Below are 21,577 nucleotides of genomic sequence, written 5' to 3' on the forward strand. Positions count from 1 at the left end.
AGAGAACTGAAATCTTTGGTGTGCTTTAGAAATCTTTTGATGATTCAGCAAAGAATATAGTCTGGAGGTGTGCATACCAAACTACTTTAATGTACCTAAGCTTCTATGGAAGCTTGTGCTGTGATTCAGCTTTGAGAACCACTTGAAAACTCATCCTGATTCATGGGATATGATAATAACTGGCCCATGAAGTCTACATAAATGCTCTTGGTACTGTGTCACAGCAAAGTTAGATCTGATGTCATAAAAAGGGAATTTAAACAGATTTGCTGGTAACTTTTAATACTTGATGATGTTGATGTGTTAGATACTTCTAGTTTTTGAATGTTACACTTGCTAGTGTAAGTAGGGTTCCAATGAAGGATTGTTAATTGTAATGTTTTTCAAGTGCTTCTTAAAGCCTTAATGCAATTGAGTTTTGGTTTATAAAGCTTGAGATTTATTACATGGGAAATAGGTTGGATTTATTACATGGGAAATATAATAGGTTTTGGGCAATTGTGTCTTTTGCTAAAATTCTCTTTTTTATTCCTTTACATCCTTGCTGATAACTTTTCCCACTTGATGGAAGTCACTCCAGATACCTTAGATTTGGTAGTGCACTGTTAGCTCAATATTCTTATGTAGCTGAAATAGACAATGATCAAAACATGGGAAGACAGAATAGATAAGGACCATTCTCTGAATTTGTACTTCATTAGCTGTTTTGTCTGTTAGCTTCTTAAAAGAATAGTTACATATGTATGAGCTTTGTCTCATTTATGCAATGTCCAGTGTTATTTTGGAGTTTCAATGAATGTATACATGAAGATAAATAAGTAGTAATAACTCAGTAATGTTTTAACACCATCATTGTGTTCATTAAACAAGTGTTTGTCTCCATCTTCTTTGTCTACTTTTTTTTTATGAACACATCTTTCTCATGTAATATTATCTGGAAAACATTGTAACCTTTTAAAATAATCAAGTATTGTGGCAGCAATTCCCTGAATGCCAAAATTCTCTTCTCAGAAAGCCCAAAGAAGTTAGCAATAGTAGAAGCACAACAACTTAGAAGTATTAAAAGTTCATTAGACTTACCTAGATAATAGGCCTTTAAACCTATTATGAGGCAGTGAAATGTAAAAGAACAGTTTTAGTCCTGGTCATTTGTTGGACAACAGCTGCAGTTGGTGCCAAATTCTGAGGAAATTTCTACTCTTTGGGTTACATGCACCTCTGAGACAAGAGGCAAAATTGTGGATGTCTTGAGGTTAGCTCCCTAAGTTTTTAGAGCTCCTCCTGTAAACTTGCCTGCAATGGTTTGGATGTTAATTCAGAAAATGCCTGGGAAACATCAGTATAAATCTTTAGGTAGCCTGATGTTTGATGACCGTTTCAATCATTTGATGCTGTATTAGAATGTTGAAATTACCTTGAAAAAGAGTGTACAGTTCAGAGAACAGCACAGAAATCTGTTTCTTTAAATACACACTGAGAAACATTGGTGAGAGTACTGCAGCTGAAGTACTGTCTAGTTCTCCACTGTAGCCTCTCAGGACATGTGAGGCTATGGTGGAGAAATGATTAGACTCAGCATGTGCAGTGATGACTCTGTATTCAGTGGGGGTCAGGTCTCTGCAGCAAAGAGGGAGTAGGAGGTGGGGAACTACAGTCTGAGGCAAAGAAAAATCACTGTGGCTGGTGAGCTCAGCAGTGATTGTCATCAGTGGTAAAATTTGAAAGTAGAGCCAGCATTAATCAAAATGGTAAAGACAGCAAGACAGCCTTGTGGAATTTCTGTTGGAATTCAGCCCTTCTCTAGTTAGACATCTCAACTTCCAGTAAGTACTCTTTCAGAATAGCTGATCTTCTTTGATACTCACTCACTCTCTGGGAACAGCTTTTGCTTCCTATTTACTGCAATTGAAGCTGGAATAGACAGCTAAGATTAGGTGAAGTTAATAGCAGTCCACACCATTGGGGAACATTAGGAACAGCTGATGGAGGAATTAAAAGTGTAAATAAAAGCCCCACATATGTACATTTTATTCTTTAACCCAAATCTGGGGCAAACATTACTGATTTATACTAATCACCGTGCCCATTTGAACATGTTGAAGTAATGGGAAAGAAATGTACCAAAAAGCAGTTAGGAGTGGCAAAGGACTTGTGCAGTGCAAGCCCAGCAAGCAGAGATGGGCTTTTTGGAACACAGAGATGAGCAGACTTGTGGCAGGTATTTTGGAGGTTCAGTTAACATTTAGTGCCACTATCCCAGGTGAAAACAAATGAAAAGGGGGAAGGAAGGAAGGAAAAATAATAAAATTTTGTCATGAAAATCTTTAATTCATTTTCACGTTCAGTAAATTTGTTGGTCAGGGAAGTGGGTGAGCAAACAGCAAGAAACTTCAGTACATGGAATGGTGTGTAACACTGACTGGAAACAGAATAATGGAAACAGTAGAATTCAAGTGTAGTCAATGTAGAGATGAGAGGTGAAGCATCACTATAAAAGAATCCCGGGTTTCCTGAGGAATAGTAATTTCCATGCAGAAGCAAACCAATTTTTTTTTTACCTAAATAATTTAGTCCAAGCCCAGGAGAGACAATAATTTACTTTTTTAAAATGAAAAAGGAAACCAGGAGGGGGAGAGAACAGTTGCAGGAATGAGAGAATCACAGAATAGTTGGGTTGGAATGGAACTTTATAAGGCTGAGTAGTCCCAACACCTCTGCAACGAGCAGGGACTTCTTCAATGAGATCAGGTTGCTTGGAGTCCCATCCAACCTGACCTTAAAAGTTTACCTATCTGTAACCTCTCTGGGCAGCATGTTCCAGTGTTTCACCCTTATTCTAAAAACTTCCTTCTTCTATCTAATCTAAGTTGACCTTTTTTATATCTAATCTAAGTTGACCCTCCAATTAAAAACCATTTCTTCCTGTCCTGTCACAACAGGCCCTGCTGTAGGAAGGCTGTAGTTGCTGGATTTGACAAGATTTGACCCCTTTTTCTTTCTTTGAAGGAGAGAAAAATGAGCAGAAAGTGGTGCTTTGATAGTCAAGCAGCGTGCAGCAGGTCAGAATAGATGGGCTTTTCTGTACGTGAGTCAGCTGTCATTCTTAATCAGTGTTAGGTGGGTTTGAGATTTAAATTTAGAGTGAATGATACCCTTTTTTTTTTTTTTTCCTACTGGTATTTCAGTCTTTTGGTGGCTTTGGAAGTTGCATCTGCCTTAAAGGTGTGAATTCACAGCTTTCCTGAACTGATTAAATCTACACTATATTGGCAACATTCTATCTACTTCTACATTTTATCTTCTTCCTCACTCCCTTTTAAGAATGAGGCTTATCTGCTCTTTTGTCCCACTGAGGTGATCTGCAAAAGGAACTGTGGATCAGCATCAGTGGAAAATCCAAGTGACAAATATAACAAAAATTGAGGGAGGATGGGGATGATGCAGTGCTCCAAGGCCTCTGACCTTGTGTGCCCTACAGGTGCATAAGCACTGCTGCTGCTGCCTGCACAGAGAAGAGGGAAGAGGAATACCTGCTCTTCCAGGGCCACCTGATCTTAGTGTGAGGTGATCTTGAAAGCTACAGCTTTAAGTGCTCCCAATTTAAAGCTGGTTATACTGTTAGAAACGAGCCTCTCTATGTATCATCTTTAAATACTTGAAAATTATACCTGAGAGCTTAATTTCTTACACTGCCAGAGGATGGTACTACACTGTTCAATACAGAGAAGAAACAAAACCTTTGATTGTTTTTAAAATTTGAACTAATTGGCCTGTTCATACTTTATTGGAGTCACAAAAACTACAGTTGGACTTCGTTTTGTTTTGTTTTGTTTTGTTTTTTTAAGCCATCAGAGCCTTGTGCATAACTGCAGTGTTGTGTATGGTTTTATGTATTAATGTTTTATGTTGCATATATTATAACTTCCCTCTTCCTCTCCTGGCTGTATTATTAGGTTGACTTACTTTGGATTCCTGATCTTTAAAGTTTTTAATTTTTTAAGGTCTGCTTTAGGATGGAGGTTGCAAACAATATTGAGGCAAGCTGTAGTGCAAGCAAATATTTACTTACATGAAAAGGTGAAATTGAGGCTACCACTGTTCAGACAGAAATTTATAGTGCGGCACATGAAATGCCGTAGAATCTATTCTGGAGAAAGACATTGTCTGCCTTAGTGATGCCTCATTAAATTAACATGCAGGTTCCTGAAAGATATATTACCTAAATGTTTGAGTTTCCAAGTTACATGCTAATTAAATTTTGGGGGAGTCCTCCTTTTTTTGAGAGAGAACTTGTAGTTTAAAATCATAGAGAAACTTGGATGGACTAAAGAATTGAAATTTAAAATTGTTGCCAAACTACTAAAATAATGGAAATATAAAAAACATTTATGCTGATTTGATACCTAGGGAAGAGATTCTTTTGGTGACTTTTGAAAACTTTTGATTCTTCTTTAAAACAAACGAAAAAAAAGCCTGCCAGATCTTGGAAGTAGAAGAAATGGCTTGTGTTTGTCCCAGTTCAATAGAGTCCAGTAAGGAGCCTAACACTTTCTGCTCTTGTTCTGCAGAATGCTTCAATGAAATTAATTAAAATTTATGCACAAAGTTCTTTTTTGGATGACTCTTTAGAAGTGAGCTTTTCTTTTTTTTTAACATAGTGACAACTTAATAAAGCAAAGCAGATTTATTCTGGGTGCTAACCCCTAGTAAACAGCTGAAAAAGAAGGGAGTTTAACTGTTGCTCATGAGCGAGACTTGACTGTGTAAGTGGTACTGAATCCTCAATACTCTTAAAAATGTAGCCTTTTAAAATGTAGCAATGATTTTTTCCCAAGGCCTGTTTAAAAATGTGGAACTCTTCCTTTGCATTAAGGCTGTCCGCTGTGACTGTTGTAAGTCTCAAGGAGCCCTCAAAGAGAAGGTGCAGTGGCGCGGCGAGATGAAGCATTTCTGCGATCAGCACTGCTTACTCCGCTTCTACTGTCAGCAGAACGAGCCCAATCTGGCCACCCAGAAAGGACCTGAGAACCTGCACTATGGTAGGTGCTGCTTCAGGGCTACACAAGTGCCAAGCCAGAAGCTTGCTTCAAATGAAAAATTAAAAGCTGCAGGAATTATTTATTTGTGGTAATAAACTGCATTAGGTGTTATCCTTTTCTGCGTTATCCTCAGAGCTGTTGGCAGCTGTTATCATTGAGCTGTTCTGGGTTAAGTGTGATTTTAGTGCTGTATCATCATGGGAAGAGAAAATGTTTTCCTCTTTTGTTGTGCTCCAGTTTGTCATTATTTGCTCTGTGGAAACGTTTCTCAAAATGCCTTTGGGTCACAGAAAACAGATGCACTAGGAATGAAAAAAAGAAATTATTTAAATGGAATTAAAGGAGAATAAGTGAAATGGAAATGAAAATAACAATGAAAGCATCTAGATAGGAGGAATACATTGCTTTTTTTCCCTTTCTGTTGGCAGTAGGTACTGTGTAAAATTGCTCATGGGCACTGAATACATGTTTGTGTGGTTTAAATGGGAAGTCAGGCAAAGTTCAAATAAACCAGCTTTTAAATTAATGCAATTATACCAGCTCAGCTACTTTGTATAGCCATTTTCATACTTGAATGTTTTGGTATTTACTTTTCTGAAAGAGGCTGTATTCACATCTGACTAGAGCATTGATTTATCATTTGCCTTTGTGTAAGGCTCAATACTGGAGTGTTGAGGGAAATCAGTAGGGAGATGTCCATGAAGGGAAAAGTCTTGTGTGCAGGTCTCACCTGCAATATGCTACTAATGAGTTCTCTTGATTTAATGTTATATTGGTGCCAGGTGTTACCTTGAGTTGCTCACTGAAATTTGCTTTGATTTTGAAAAAGGGAAAAAAAATTCTAAAAATGTTTCCTTTTACTTTTAGATCAGGGCTGTCAAACTCCCCGGACAAAAATGACAGTAAGTACATGTATTTAACACATTCCTATATCTAACTCTGTCTCTCTGACTCTGTCTCTCTCTCTCTTTATATATATATACAAAACATAAATAGATGTACTTAAATGTGAGATCCCAGTCAATTAGAGGGATGCTATTAAAAACCCAAAAATTAGTGTCTTTGAATGATCCTAAGCTCAATTTATGAAGCTTTTTAGTCTCTTTCGTATCTGTAGGTGAAATAAAAATTTCAAATATTCATACTTTCTTTTCAATGTCTTCAGGGAAACTAAACCATCAACCATGTGTTTTACATCTAAACTGCATATAAATGTTGCTTAAAAGTTGATCAACACATTGTGTGTCTTATTCGTGTGTTTAAACTGATTAGGTGTATTTATTGAGTATACAAAGGGAAGAGAATTTCACTGTCCAGTTGGAATATTAAGGTGGTAGCTCAGCTTTAAAAAGCTGAAAATAAATCATTGGTTCTTAAATTTTATCCTTCCCAAGAGAAGAATTCTCCAGGTGCTCGAGGTCTGATTGACTTTACTGCAGAGTAGGGAAGCAGAGCCTTTTGCAGGATTGCTGTCTGGAAGGGTGGGGATCATCAGTGGAGCAGCAGCCTTCATCATTCTGAGTTTCAGTTTTTCTCAGCTTGTCAAAAATACTACTATTAATATTATTTTCAGTTAGCTTAGTATATTTTGTTTGAAACTTTTTTTTATTTGTTTGTCACATAGAAGGTCTGAGAGTATTGCCTTTTAAATGCAAATAGGCATTAAAGCTAAATCTTAGATTTAAGGGAAAAGTGCAAGTTTTTGATGACAATATAAATATATGAAAAGACAATTGCTTAGGTAACTAGAGACATCAGACAAGCTAAGCTGTCATGTTGAAAACTTTTAGTATTTTATGTTTAATGATGTTAATTCAGTCATTTAAAGATCATGTCAAAGCTATGTGTGATACAGTATTTTTAAAATATATTTTAGAGAGTGTACATCTGGTAGGGCATATTGCTTTTCTTGGGACTGGGCTTTCTAAATGGACATATGGGGCTAGTCTTCTTAAAATGACCAAATAAAACTAAGAGTTTGTTTCTCAAATCAGGTTCTAAAAGAGGTACTAGGGTACAAAAGCCATGTCTGGAACAAGAGGGTTTTTTACCGTAATCTTGACCTTAAGGATGCAGTCTGAACATTCTGGGATGTTCCCAGGTTATTTATAGTAACTGTTGCAGAGCCAGCAGGGGGAGCTCGAAGCTCATACTTTAGGTAATAATAAAGTGTTTAGAGAATTTTCATTCAGAAATAGTCATCTTTGGACTGTGGCATAATTCAAGAAGATCTTGAGCCTAAAGTTTATTCATGCTGCTCTTAATGAACTCTTCTTTTTACAGCTAAAATTATTTTTTATGTTATAAAATTGTTTAAATGGCGCTTTCACTTAAACAAGCACGTTAAAAAAGTGATTAAGGTACCTTCAATTAAAAAAAAAAAAGGAAAACGAGCCAGATGGACTATCCCTCCTCTTATGATCCTGGCAGTGGCAGCTCAGTACTAGGAATGTAGAATAGCTTGCAATTTTAGAATAGTAATTGGTGCTGTTTTGTTGTGTTTCTGTGAGCTTCCTCTTCGGTATCTTATTTATTAAAAGTATCAGCAGATACATTAAGCCAAGAACTTTTTGTTGGAATCAGTGTGGTGCAACAGCAACTTCTCTTATTTGCTTGTCTGCAGGGCTCAGCTCCACCACCTTCTCCAACACCTAACAGAGAAATGAAGAACAAGGCAGTTCTTTGCAAGCCTTTGACAATGACAAAAGCCACGTACTGTAAACCTCATATGCAGGCAAAATCTTGTCAGACAGGTAACTCCTGAACTGTGCTTGAACTAATTTCTTCATTGCAGCTTTCTCTTAACTATGACTGTCGTTTAACATATTGCAAATATTCTTACTTTTTTTCTCACTAAATGACAGGTGTAAAATATATTTAAATACCTGGCAGTATTTGCCTTTTTCCTTTTTCTCTTAATAGAAGATGAGTGGAAAAAAGAGTATGTCCCAGTGCCTATTCCTGTACCTGTCTACGTTCCGGTGCCTATGAACATGTACAGTCAAAATGTTCCTATTCCTACCACAGTTCCTGTTCCTGTAAGTGAGACTTCAGCTTCATTTTAAAATGGGCATCCCTTCACATGCATGTGTGGCACCACCTTGTGCTGCTGGTTGTTCTCCTGGTCCATCCAAAGGGTTGCAGGGTGCTGCAGGGCTGTTTATTGAGAAAGCATTCGAATCCAACAGTGGCACTTGATTCCTTGATTGTTCTTTAGGACCTGTCTGCCTGCTTCCAGTGTGAACATCTTGGGCCACTGAGCTTTTTAGGAACAGTTCTGAGTGATACTTCTGCTTTTGCTCAATAGGCTGAGTAAGCCTTTAACAGCAAGGTTTGTTCTTGTAGTAAGGAAGCTGAAAAGGTTGTGTAGGGAAAGGATGGCAGAGCGGGATAAAGAGCAGGACAAAACAAGCCACTAAAACAAGATGCTGATTTGTCCAAACTGTTAGTCTGAGGTTACAGTCAGACAGGTTTGAAGTTCCAAAGACCCTCCTGTTCTTTCTTTGACCAGCTTTTTGTCTTCTTTTTTCCCTGTGTCCTTTTCTGCTATCCCTTCTGTTCCTAGCTCCTTCATATTGGGTTTTTAACCTGTTGGCATTTTTTGTTAGCTCACACTAGAGTGACTTGTTTCTAATGTGTATCAACTCTGTCTTTCAGAAGAGTATAGAAGTTTTTTTGGTTGTTAATTGCTTTGTTGTGGCATTTTTTCTTTTCTAATTATCTCTGCCTCCCTGTCTGCACAGGTGCCAGTTCCAGTTTTTTTGCCCACTACTCTGGATAGCACTGAGAAAATCCTTGCAGCAATAGAAGAGCTGAGGGGAAAAGTGCCCTCTGATCCTCTGGAAGCTGAGCTACTGAACTTGTCAGGGGTGGTACCTGAACATGTTGGAAAAGCTGAAGCTTCTGATGTGGCCAGTGAGTTTCCTGATGAGTTTTTGACTGTTTGGAGTGCTGGGGGATGTGTGTGAATGGAAGGATTTGGTTTGATTTTTTATTTTAGGGAAAGTTTGAGTACAACAGCGCTGTCATTGAGGTCTTTTATTAAGTTGTATTGTACTTATTGTCAGATGGCAGCTAAGTACCACACAGCCACTTGCTTACTCACCTCATGCCTGGTGGGGAAGAGACTTGGGAAAATAGTAAGCCTTGTGAGTCAAGAACAGTTTAATCATTGAAACAAAATAAAGTATAATACTAACTGTGCTAGTAAATGCAATTAAAATAGGGGAGAGAGGGGAATAAAACACAAGAAAACTAAGTGATGCACCATACAGGTGCTCTCCACCCACTGACCCATGCCCAGCCTGTTCCTGAGCAGCAATTGGTGGTTCCCAACCAATTTCCCCAGTTACAAACTGAGCATTGTGTGGTGTGGGATACCCCTTTGGAAACTTCAGCTCTACTGTTCTGGACATGCTTCCTCTCAGCTTCTGGTGCACTCTGGCAAAACGTGGGAAACTGAAAAGCCCATGATTTAGAGTAAGCACTACTGGGCAACAACCAACACGTTATTCTCATAATAATTTATATCTGAAGATCAAAAAGTCCCACATACTTTGTAGTTTTAGTTTCTCAGTGCCCGTGTCTCTTTGCTCTTCTTTCCTGGCTCTGCTTGCCTAAATCTTCAAGTATTTCCTGTGTCTTTCCAGGAAAATTTGTGTTCACTCAGATGAAATTTTGAAGGTTTTTTCCAAGCTCTTTCAACAGATTTCTGAAAGATTGTTGATAAATTTGTGCCTCGTTATGTAGGAGGCCAGTGGTGCTGCAGTCCTGGGAGGCTTATTGTATTCTGATCTATTGCCATTCTTCTACTAAAACTGCACATTTCTGGTAGCACTGCAAGGTTGTCATTTTCAGTTTCTTGCTCTCTTTTGTGAAGTACAGCTAGCTATATGAGCAGATGTATGGGATCAGAGCTTGCTCTTACAGAGGACTGAATTTGGAGCAATCAGTGTTTGCCAGAAGTTGGAGAGAGTTCAAGCTTTGTTTCTCCCTGCCTGCATGCCTTATTTGAGAAACAGATCCTACAAAAGCAGACTTGAAAGTCTGTTCTGTTGTGACAGGATCAGGTAGGAAAATAGTTAGTTTTGTCAAGATTGTTTGAGTTCTGGGATTGGTTGATATGATCCAGGTTCACCAGTATTTGATTTTCTATACATGTGCTTTGCTGACTCACCTTCATGGAGAAGAACAATGGGCTGGTAAGTATGTATTATGTTTGAGGGAAATTAGGTTGGAAAAATAAATTTCAGATCCCAAGAACAGGAAAATATATGGTGATGAGCAGAACAATCTGTTTTAGAACAACTCAGCTTCTAAAATTGTAGATCTGCTCCATTTGTCTAATCCATGTGTTGGTTCAAATAATGAAATGTTTTCTTTTAAACAGGTGTGATGGTTGACTCCAATCTCCTAAACTCAGAGTCACGGACAAGCTTGCCTGATGTTCCATACGAGCCAGACCTTGATATTGAAATAGACTTTCCAAGAGGTAATTCTTCTGTGATTTTAATAAATACTGTGACACTCTGGGCAGCCCTTGTACCTTGTTTAATCATCCTTTCAGAGGAGCTTTATTTGATTGCAGGATTCACCTGACTGACTGTTAGGTAGAACTTTGCCATGCCTTTGGGGACATGGATGGGGGACTTCTGAATTAGTTCTTCCATCTTTCTAAATACAGTATTTGAAACAATGCAAAGAAAAGGGGAAGTTAAGCATTCACAAAGAACTTGGGTGCATCATTTGTTTAGAGCATGGATTTAGGAAAGTTGTTTTGAAGGCTTAAGTATTCAGATGGCATGTGGAAACATAATGAATGCATTCTTCAATCTCCAGGTATTTTCATGGTTTAGAGAAATTACTAAAGAGTCAACTTCTCACTCAAGTTTGTTAGAAAATTGGCATGCAAGTTGGCGTGCTGCACACCACTTGTGTTACCCTTTAATATCTTGGTAATGTCCATATTTGAAGCAGTAACATTATTTGAATTAGCAGGAAAAAAAAAATCACTGCTTTGAGACCTTTCTTGGAAGAAACTCTTGATGCTATCTAGTACAATTTCTACCACTCTACAGAATGCAGGGAACAGTGTCTGTTTTCTTACACCATAGCCCAGTTAATCCAAGATCCAAGAAAGCTTCTGGCTGTAGTCCCTGTTAGATAGCTTCTCTCATACCTCACCTGGGCAGGTTCTGTTGGAGCTGACAGGCTCCTTTTGTGCTGAAGACTACTTCTATCTGCAGTAGATGCAGAGTTTTCTCTATGCCTAATTTAAAGAGAAAGCCAGGGGGTTAGGCTGACCTTAATCTTGGGAAGTTTACTAGTCAGCTGCATACTAGGTTTTTAACCCTCTTTTTAAGTGAGGCTGGGTACATGAGAAAGAAAAACCATAGAACAAAAGAAATAAGCAAGTTGGAGTAGTAAGCAGCAGCAATCTGTAAGAGGCATTGATTACACTGAAGTGCTTCTGAGATAAGATTCTTTGTGGTATCAGGAGAAGGACTGCATTTGAGTCTGGGGCAGAGTTCTGAAATCTCTGCATGTAAATGCTATTTCATCTGCTCCAGCTGGAAAGCTGTCATGAGAAATAAGGTGATGAAATCAGGTTATCAGAAGATCATTCAATTTTGAGTGAAAACATTCTTTGATGGCTAAATGAGGGATGAACCATCTTCAATAAAGTAAATAAAGATGGGACTTGCAACACTACATCCATTCATACCTTGTCTCATTCCTCCCTGAAATAGAGTCCTAAATCCTATCCCTGAAATGTTAAATAAACAGTATTTTGAGGTATTTCCATACATCTGCTTACCAAACTTATCTGTAATATCCATCATGAGCTAGACTTCCACCACTTGTATAAATACAGACTAAACCAGTTTCACTGAAGGAGTTTGCCTTCTGGTTCTTAATGTTTCAAATCAAGTGTGATGTGTTACAAGAAATAACAAAACATGTATAGAAATCATCTAAATACATGAACAAAACTACATGTGCTAAGTTAATTTGTATTTTTTCCAGTCATGGCTGCTCATTCTCACCATACCTAAGAATTTTTGATACCAAAGACAGCCTGGGCAGAAAACATTATGTAAGAGTCTACAGTAAGAAATTCTGGCTTAGCAACTTCAGATCGTACTTGAAATGTTGAGCATTGTGTACTCTGAAACCCACTTAGAAATAAACTATTTGACAGCTTTGTCTTAGTTTGAATATAAAAACAGGTTTGATTCCTCTTACCAAAATCCAGCGTTTGGTTGTGTTTATTTGTGTGCCTTTGTGGACACCTTATATTAAGGCACACCAATATAGTTAATTGTTTTTTTTTTCAAAGCAGTGTTATTTAAAAGACACTTAGAAATAAGTTTCTCTTAATGTATTTTCAGCAACTGAGGAGCTGGATACAGAAAATGAGTTTTTATTACCTCCTGTTTTTGGTGAAGAATATGAGGAACAGCCAAGGCCTCGACCCAAAAAGAAGGTAATTTTTTCATGGTATTAAAAATAGCAAGAAAAGCACAAAAATTTATGTAGCAAAAAATATCCTTTTTTTTTTTTTTAGTTCTGATAATGATTTACAGTGTGTTACTGTCTACTCATACCTAATATCCTATCCTTATGACATAAATTGATACATTTCAAGTAATAAAATTATTTCAGTGGTATGCCTGTTGCAGATAGCTGTTAGATTTGACAGGAGTGTGATTTGTAAATTCTGATCCTATTTTTGCTTCACAGTGGCAGAACTGTTGATGTAATGTGCCACTGTGTATATGCCTACTGTATTCTTAGCAATGCTATTTTACCTCCCACTTTGAACAAAGGTGTCTTGGTTTAATTTGATAATAAGATGGAAAAACATTGGCATTACCAAGGTTTATAATGGGAGCCATAGCATTTCCTTTATAAATAAACAGCATATATGTTTATAAAAAACAAATTTTTATATTTGCTTGTAATTTTCCCAGACTTTATTTTTAGTCAATCTTAGTTTAGACATTGGATACAAATTAGCCATAGTCTTTTATTTAGAAGGACACTACCAAGAAATAGATTTTTTATGTCTGGCACAAAGCTGAAATGGTTTTGTTCCAATAACTGCAGTAGATATTGCAGCTTTAAAAAAACCAGCCAACTTCTCCTAAAGCTTTCTAGTAATAAATGGGTCTTTCTAGTGTCAAATCTGGAGTAATTAAAAAAAATAGCTTTTGCTATTATGCACTGGACATTTTCACATATCCACTGCTGGGCATGCTTTAATGTGGAACCGGTGCTGCCTTTTCTATTGGCAAAGGGTTCATTTGCGTGGAGCCGGTGACACAGATCTGTCACATCTTCAGCTCCCTGCGCATGGACGCGCTGAAGTTCTGCGAGTGCACTGAGGTTCAATGTGCCCTTTGGCCCGCAGCTGGCTGTGCCAGGTCTGTGTCCCTGCTGGTGTCCCTGCTGGTGGCCTTACCCTGTGTGTTGCCACGGCAGGGCGTGAAGAGGAAAGCCGTGTCGGAGTACCAGGCGCACGATGACAGCTCCGAGAACTCCGAGTGCAGCTTTCCGTTCAAATACGCCTACGGGGTAAACGCCTGGAAGCACTGGGTCAGGTCCCGCTGCTTAGACCAAGAGCTTCCAGAGTCAGAGGAGCTGAAATCAAGTAAGTATTTCCAAAAATCTGCCATCCACGTTCTGACCTGCTAGGGAAAATTGCCGTACTTGTGTGATTCTCAGCTGAATTTTTGATTGAATTTTTCTCATGTCCTTGATGTTTCCAGCATGACTGAGATTATTTTACCATAGAGTCGCCAAACTCTTTTTCTCCTAGCTTTTTTTCCTGTTTGGTTTAAAATGCTGGGTCTCACACTTCTCATGAAAGCTAGGACAGCACCTTCTTGGCTCTTCTGATTTTCTGCAACCATTTAATTTTTTGTTTGCATCCTGTTTTTCCTCATATTCTAACTCACTTCAGGGTTCACACTGTTTCTGGGCTTCTAAATGGCAAGGGAGAGCCATCCTCCTACTCTTTGTCCTGTAAGGAGATCTTCTCTGAGGCTGGCATTACCTGGCTGTGGAGCTCTGGCACAAGCTGGCCTTTGATCCCCTGGGGCCAAGCTGCTCTTTCTGCAGCTCTCCTCTCTGTACACATTTGTATTGTGGGGGAAAAGGGGAATTGCTGCCAGTCCTGCTGTTCTTCAGCTCGCACATGCATCTCAGCATCCTTGTGTTGTGCTCTTGGGTCTTTGGAAACTGCTGCTTCCCCTGAAGGTGCCCTCTACACCACTGGCTTCACTTCAGCATCTCGGGCTGCCTCTGTGTCATCCTGAGCTGTGCATGACAGTACATTTGTTAGCAGGTGTTTCTGCATTTGGTTACCTAGACTTTACTGTGGGAACCTTGATTGTTTTAATACAGACCTAACATTTTAACTGCTTAGTACATTTTAGTCTCATTCATTGGTTAATGGAGAGGACATCAAGCCAGTTTCCCAGTTTCCAGTCAAAAAGTACCCCATCCCACCTTCACTGTGTGACAATTCTGTTGTATAATGTAGCATTTCTTCTCTATTTTACAGTAAAGTCTGTGAAATTAAAGGAAGATCTATTATCACATACTTCAGCTGAGTTAAACTATGGGTTGACACATTTTGTCAATGAAATTCGAAGGCCTAATGGAGAGAACTATGCACCTGACAGCATCTATTATCTGTGTCTTGGAATTCAGGAGGTTAGTAGAGGCTGTAGAGATGGGAAATGGAGCTGCTGATTTGACTGTAACCCATTTCAGTAGAAGAGTGGAGATAACATGGATTTACTGGCTAGGAGCTACCCTTAATACATGGCTGTGATCAGGTTGCTGTGTAATTATGTTGTAGAGAGCTGTCTGTGTAGGAAATGAGTTGGCAGACCCGTCCTGAAAGCTCAAACACACGTTGGTATATTGTAATAATTTTAAGCTTCTTGCTGGGTTAAAGCAAGTAATTAACCCAGACAAAAACTACATAGTCTTCTCAAATGCTATGCTTCATTTTGTTTGCTAAAGATGTCCAGTGTGAAACCAGAATGAAACAAGGCATGATTTCTAAGCCTTTGACTAAGTCAGTTCCTTAGCATATAGAGGAAACCACCTCAGTTAAGTGTCTTTTGGGGAGGGTCTGATTTACTGAGTGTTGCAGACTGTGACCAGGCAGGATAGACTGCAGGAATGTTGACTGCTATGTTGACTATCTTACACACAGCAAGATGGGAAGGAGTCAGGTTGGATGTAGTGGATGTGAAGGCAATAACCTATTGCTAGGTAATTAGACAAGCTGTTCCACAGCTGGTCTTTTAACCAGAGAGGGCTGTCTTAATTTTTGCTACATAAGGCAAAACATAGGCAAAATAAGCAGTGTTCAGAGCTGAGAGCACAGAAAATTTCATTCAAGTTAAAAGGCAATAGAAGATGTGTATGATGTGGAAAGCAAGCTGCTCTCAGGGTTTGCAGTTCTACTTAAACTGTTCCATACTTGAGGCAGAGGACTTGAATCAAGTAACAATTTTTAAAATTGAAGTATTTTAAAAATAAGTAGTGAAATAGTAATTTTCCTGTGTTGCATGCGTGCAAAAATAAGGAGTTAGTTGCTACCTTTGCCTCATTGTTGAAACTTGAGAATCAAATATTGATTTTAGTCACTGGCTTTTTAGTCAATATTGCTACAGGGTGTGTTTCAAATTCAGCTAGCTTTCTGCTTCTGCACTTGCATGATACACTGTCTCTCTGTACCTTTCTGTAGAGTTGAAAATACTCATCTTAAGCAGATAAACAGTACACAGAGGGAAGTATGTGTTTAAAAATGGAACTCAAATAATATTTTTTCAGTCTTTCTCTTTGTACCTTTGACATTGTCTATTTTGTCAGTCATGAAAGCTAGTTGTGTATAAAATATCTTTTTTTCAGCTCTTCAGAACCATAGTTTGTGTGGCAGCCACAATTATCATGAGACCTAATACACATACACAATGCTGGAACATTAGTGGAGCAACATTTTACTGTAATTTTACTGCTTATACTTTGTGTCCAGGATTTCATTCAGGCACTGTGAACAGCCCTGATTTCTTGGCCAGACCAGTAGGAAGATGTGCTGTGTTCTGATGAGTTTGCATTTCACAAAGGCAGACAGCAAGCAAGGGACGGAAACATGAACTGTGAAGGGCTGCAGCCATCATCTCTGTGCAAATGGCAAATATTTGGGGGTAAATATTACCACCCTTCTGAAGAAACATGTTTAAGCAAGCTAGTGGTACACTAAATGCTGTGCAGTTGTCACAATGCAGAATGAAATTCCATTGCCTTCTAGAATTTGCTTAGTCCTTTCCACCTGACAGCCCCCACCCTGAAAGAGAATCAATTGTCTGCTACTGCATCAAAGGTATTGGCTTTGTTGAACTTGGAAGAGGCTCAGGGGAGATGAAATGATGCCATTTAAGGATACAGTTGGGCCAATGATCATTAATATTTTGCTGTCTTAGAGTAAATTTCTTTTCAAAGGAAGAGGATGTAGGAACCATAGGCCAGTAAAGAAGTACATTCCCCTTCCACCAGCATTACTGTACTCATTGTTGCTAAATACTCAGCTTGGAGCTTTTCCTCATGGATAAAATAAGGAGTCTTCAAGTCTTAAGTTGGTTGTTTTCTTTTTTAAGTTTGTAAATGCTTTTTCCTAAAGGAAGCACTGTAAAATCTGTTCCAGGAAACCAGTCCCTGAGTCAGATGGTGCAGTTTGTCTGTTCAGGTTAATTTGCAGCTGAAATTGTTCTGCTTGCAGACAGAAGTGGTTCAGTAATGGTTTTGGTAACTCTAGTGATCCTGAAGGCTGTCACACTGAGAAATAAAGGCTGCTGCATGGTCAGGCAGGCATCTAGTGGAGAGGGTTCATCTAGAGGAAGGTGTTGGCCTGCAGTGCTCCTTCGTTGCATCGTGGCCTTCATTTTTTGTCCCTAATTGGGATTACTGGGATTTGGTTTGGGGTTTCTTTCTTGTTTTTTCTATGTCTGGTAATGGGGTTGTTTGGGCAGTCTGATAGAGTCTGGCAGATGTCTGTCTGAAGGTCAGACAAACAAAATTGCTGTGGACAGTGATTCAGGCTGTTGTCCTCCACTGTAGGATTCAGAGGCAAATCCGGTTCCTTCCCATGCGCTGCAGTTACAGTAGAGCTCATCTCAGGTGGGAATGGCTTGTGCTCATGCTGCCCCTGTAGGGTTTGTAGAGCAGCAGGGCACAGTGGTTTGGGGTGGTAGGTTGGAGTCTGTCCTGCTGCACAACGTCATCCTTCTATAGAGCCTCGGGTGCCAGTGCTCAGGGGAACTTCAGCCTTCTGCTGGAGATGCCAGGGTTTAGTCAGCACTCACTCTGAACCAGGAAGAAGTATTTTTAGTTGAGTTCTCACAGGCTTGTGTGTGGATTGGTTTTGAAACAGTTTTCAGTCTTCATTTTCACTGCCAGAGTTCAGTGTGAGTGTTTAATGCAAACCAGAGAGAAATATGTGGTGGAAAATGTGCCAGGGAATGGAAGGGAGAATGCCATGTAGCTTAAAGAGAGCTGTATTATCTGACTTAGAATTGCTTTGTGAAATCAAAACTGGTGTATGTATAAACAAGCACATGTGAGGGAATACTGTGCTTTGAGGAATTAGTTAAACTTATCATATAAAATAATTATCTAAATGAAAGTGTTGTTGAAAACCTCTAGGAAGTGTATTCATTCATTTGCCCTGATTATAAAATTAAGTGCAAAGATAAGGAGGCTAGGATGTACTGAACCATAATCACCTGTAAGTGTTGAGGTTAATGTGATTTCAAGCATGGGTACAGAAATAGGTGTCATTTCCAGAATCAAATGTGTTTTTTGTCTGTCACTTTTATTGTATCCACTAACAGGCGTATTCTTGCAAAGATAACGCTGGAGTAGAAAATTTAAGAAGCCAATCCTCCCTTTCTTAGAAATGTCTCAGAGATGATAATGTCAAATAGTAGTCCTCAGCCATTAATTCTTGGTAAAGGTTCAAAAGAATTTTTGTCTGTAAGGTCAAGAGGTGTAAGATAATTAGATTGCAGAATAGGCCAGTGCCCTGCACCATCCTCTCATCTTTCTTGTATGGCTATATGTTATTACCACAAAGATATGGGTGGGTTTTTTTTCTCCCACTTTTGTATTGAAGATGGTTTTGTCACTGTCTGGAGTTCACATTTAAAAGGGCAGACACTTGCTAAATGTGAGTTGGTTTTGGCTTTTTTTTGAAGGCCTAGGTGTAGGAAAAGATAAATTAGTTGTTTGTGGTTAGGGGTTTTTTAAATGACTCCCCATTCACTGATACAATGTTGCGCAAAGGAAATCTTAGAGAAAAATATTAGTTGTAATTAAATTATGATTCATATCCAGTTATAAATTTACAACATACAATTATATTGGAAGTAACTGTTACCTGTTAGATATTGGAAAAATGGCATAGCTTTATTTTTAGATACTGCTTTTCAGTACAACACTTGCACAGTTATGAAAAAAAGAGCCCTGTAGCACAGGAGTTGTTCTAATCTGGAATTGTAAATACTGTGTCTCTCTCTTTTCTGTAGTATTTATATAGGAGTAATCGGAAAGACAACATATTCATTGATCCCATCTACCAGACTTTTGAACAGGAATTAAATAAAATCCTTCGAAGTTGGCAACCAAGCATACTTCCAGATGGTAATTTTCTTTTTGCTCATGTATGGTTTTCATCTCTTAAAAGTTATGTATTCTTAAGCATGCATATATATATATATATATATATATATATATATATATATATATATGTATATATATGTTATGCATTGCAATAGCAGCTGATGAAGAGTTACAGACATGTCTTCGAAGATTTAATTTAAAACTGTACCTGTTTTTATTTGTCTTGTTTCTGGGTAATCCATGCTAGAAGAGTTGTTTTTGCTACTCACTTAAAAATTACTACCCATCTTAAGGAGAGAAAGTTAAAAAAAGCTCTTTGACCTATAGTTTTTACCTGAGCTGAACTTATTTTTTTTCCCCCAGATGGAAGCAGGCAGGCTGCACTATATGTAGGTAGGGCTAACAAGTGATGTATTTTGGAATTTCTCACCTGGATTAGGAGGACTCTTTGCTGGGAGTCTTCTGCTCAGAAGGATCATTTTTGTTCATGGAGAAAGCAGATTTTTCCCAGCAGACCAATATTGGTGCTGAACTGCAGACGCAGCTGTTCTTCTTCCATCTTTTTCACAATCCTCACTTGAGTGAAGGCTTGTCCTTGCCAGACCCTTTCCTTTCTTTTCTCACTATTGGCTTCTCTCAGTACAGCCCAGAGAGCCTCTGTGTTGGGCCCTTCCTACATCCTGTTATGGTCCAGGAATGCTTTCCAAGTGAGATATCCATTAGTAATAAGAAAGAAGAAGGTACAATGTTTGGAGGCCTTAACCTGAGCAGAATAAAATGAACTTAAAAATATGTCTTTTATGACAGAATTAAGGTTACTTCATTGAACATTAATTTCTCTGAAATAGTGTGAGAGAGCTGCATGTCCGAAATGCTGTTGTAACTAAACAGAAATGTGTTCTCTCTGAAATTGCCTGTACTGAGATTTCCCATTGACTGTCTCAGTGTCTTTAATAGGTGGGTTTGGGGAGTGTGGACATGAAAATAAATAAGTTTATCAGCAGCTTCTGTCATGATCATTTTGTTGCATTTCACAGTAAAAATAAAATATTTTTTTTTCCACCTTGACAGTTCATGGGCTAATCCATTGTATTTTCTCTACTATTCTTTTTTTCCAAGGATCAATATTCTCTCGAGTTGAAGAAGATTACCTTTGGAGGATTAAACAGCTAGGATCCCATTCACCTGTTGCTCTTTTGAATACTCTGTTCTACTTTAACACTAAATATTTTGGCCTGAAAACAGTGGAGCAGCATTTAAGACTTTCTTTTGGCACTGTTTTTAGACAGTGGAAGAAAAATCCTCTAACAATGGAAAGCAAAGCTTGTCTTCGATATCAAGTGTCTTCCCTGTGCAGAGCTGATAATGAAGGTACTAAGGCAGTTCAGAATTGGTATTGCAGGAGCATCCACATGGCACTGAGGAGGGACATCTGGGCACCTGGCCAGGAGCCAGAGCTCTGCATTTGCATACAAAGTCTAGCAGCTCTCAGCTCCCAGAACTCTAATTGGAGTGTGTGGTTCATGGGGATTGCAGTGTCTCTGAGTTAATTTGAGCCCACTGGTCTCCATGTGAAATGCTGTGACTTTGCTGTGGCTGTGGGTGGCAATTTCAGTTTGCAGATTTCCACAGTTGTGGTGAGCCACCTTGTGGTACTTGGTGGGCTGCTTATGGGGAATTTTACTGAAAAATATAAAATAACTTCAAGTTATAGCTTAGATGTTGTTGATTTTCTTCTTAAAGATAAAATTACTACTGGAAAAAGGAAACATGAAGATGATGTGCCAGTATTTGAACAAATTGAAAACACATCTGATCCAGCTAGATGCCCTGTGAAAATGTTTGAGTGCTATCTGTCTAAAAGGTAAGTGTGATACAGGGTAATGCAGAAAGGGTCTAGAGTAAACTAGGTCCAGAAAGAAACTGCTTTGATGCAACATGAAATGTGCTCAAGCAAAGGGAACAGATTGAAATCTTCTGAAAAAATACCTAAATGAAATCTCCAGGTCTGTATCTGGACACTGAGTGTGGGAGCAGTGGAGTACTTCAGTGTTCATTGTCAAGGGCTCCATCTGGGAATAACAATACAATTCAATTTTCTTACCTAGGAATACCAAATATCTCTGCAGAGAATTCTGCAGCAAGGATTCTGGAGGGGTTTGCTACTGAGGGTTTTGTTTGTGAGGTCCCCACCTCTTCACTAGGAACTGGGTTAAGACAATGGATTTGCTTTATTAGGAGTTATCAGGACTCTGAAATGTAGATGCTTTTGAAGTACCCAGGGAAGGATGTTTGAAATACTTTGTAGTAGGAAAACGACTACTGGCAGTAACCCAGTATGTAGAATTAGCTTGTTTCCTTCCAATCTCCACAATTAATTGTGCAGGAAGGAAGGAAGGAAGCAAAATTTATTACATTTAAAAAAAAAGCTTAGACAACTCTTAAAAAAATAATTTACTAGCTAAGTGTTTTGGAAGCTTGAAAACAAGATTTCTTGGAAAGTACTTTTCCTTAACTGAAATGCCTTTTCAAGTGACTGATTTTAATGTTTTGTGTAACTCTGAGGGAAATGAGGGCAAGTGTTACCAAAGAAATAAAATCACCTGATGTATACAAGACAATAAATTAAGTATGAGACTCAATGTGTGTTAGGAAACGGCATCACGGTCTGAAAGGTGAAGAAGGAGCTCACACACAGCATCAGCAGAAGTACAAGCATATGATGTTACAGAGAGAAAAAAGTAAAGAGGAGCTTGTGGTCTGTTAATGCCACCACCTCCTGTTTTTCAAAAACTCAGTTGATCCTGATTGTTGCAGGGGCATTTTGCCTTCACTTTCTC

General features: G+C 38.6%; 1 protein-coding gene across 11 annotated transcripts in view; it reads left to right on the forward strand.

The window, feature by feature from the left end:
* ZMYM2 (zinc finger MYM-type containing 2) overlaps positions 1–21,577 on the forward strand; it is a 93,037-nt gene that overhangs the window by 62,433 nt on the left and 9,027 nt on the right. For 7 of the 11 annotated variants that reach the window (XM_050970434.1, XM_050970426.1, XM_050970464.1 and 4 more), the window contains 12 exons: positions 4,874–5,039; positions 5,907–5,941; positions 7,663–7,792; positions 7,932–8,077; positions 8,783–8,954; positions 10,429–10,530; positions 12,431–12,525; positions 13,524–13,692; positions 14,608–14,759; positions 18,644–18,758; positions 19,857–20,108; positions 20,481–20,601. In XM_050970434.1, the coding sequence (XP_050826391.1) occupies positions 4,874–5,039; positions 5,907–5,941; positions 7,663–7,792; positions 7,932–8,077; positions 8,783–8,954; positions 10,429–10,530; positions 12,431–12,525; positions 13,524–13,692; positions 14,608–14,759; positions 18,644–18,758; positions 19,857–20,108; positions 20,481–20,601 (1,655 nt within the window). The remainder of the gene's footprint in view (positions 1–4,873; positions 5,040–5,906; positions 5,942–7,662; positions 7,793–7,931; positions 8,078–8,782; positions 8,955–10,428; positions 10,531–12,430; positions 12,526–13,523; positions 13,693–14,607; positions 14,760–18,643; positions 18,759–19,856; positions 20,109–20,480; positions 20,602–21,577) is intronic. The other 4 variants (XM_030234163.2, XM_030234167.2, XM_050970470.1 and 1 more) reach the window with 1 other exon arrangement.

This window comes from Serinus canaria, chromosome 1 (genome assembly GCF_022539315.1).
Source record: "Serinus canaria isolate serCan28SL12 chromosome 1, serCan2020, whole genome shotgun sequence".
Classification (NCBI taxonomy): domain Eukaryota; kingdom Metazoa; phylum Chordata; class Aves; order Passeriformes; family Fringillidae; genus Serinus; species Serinus canaria.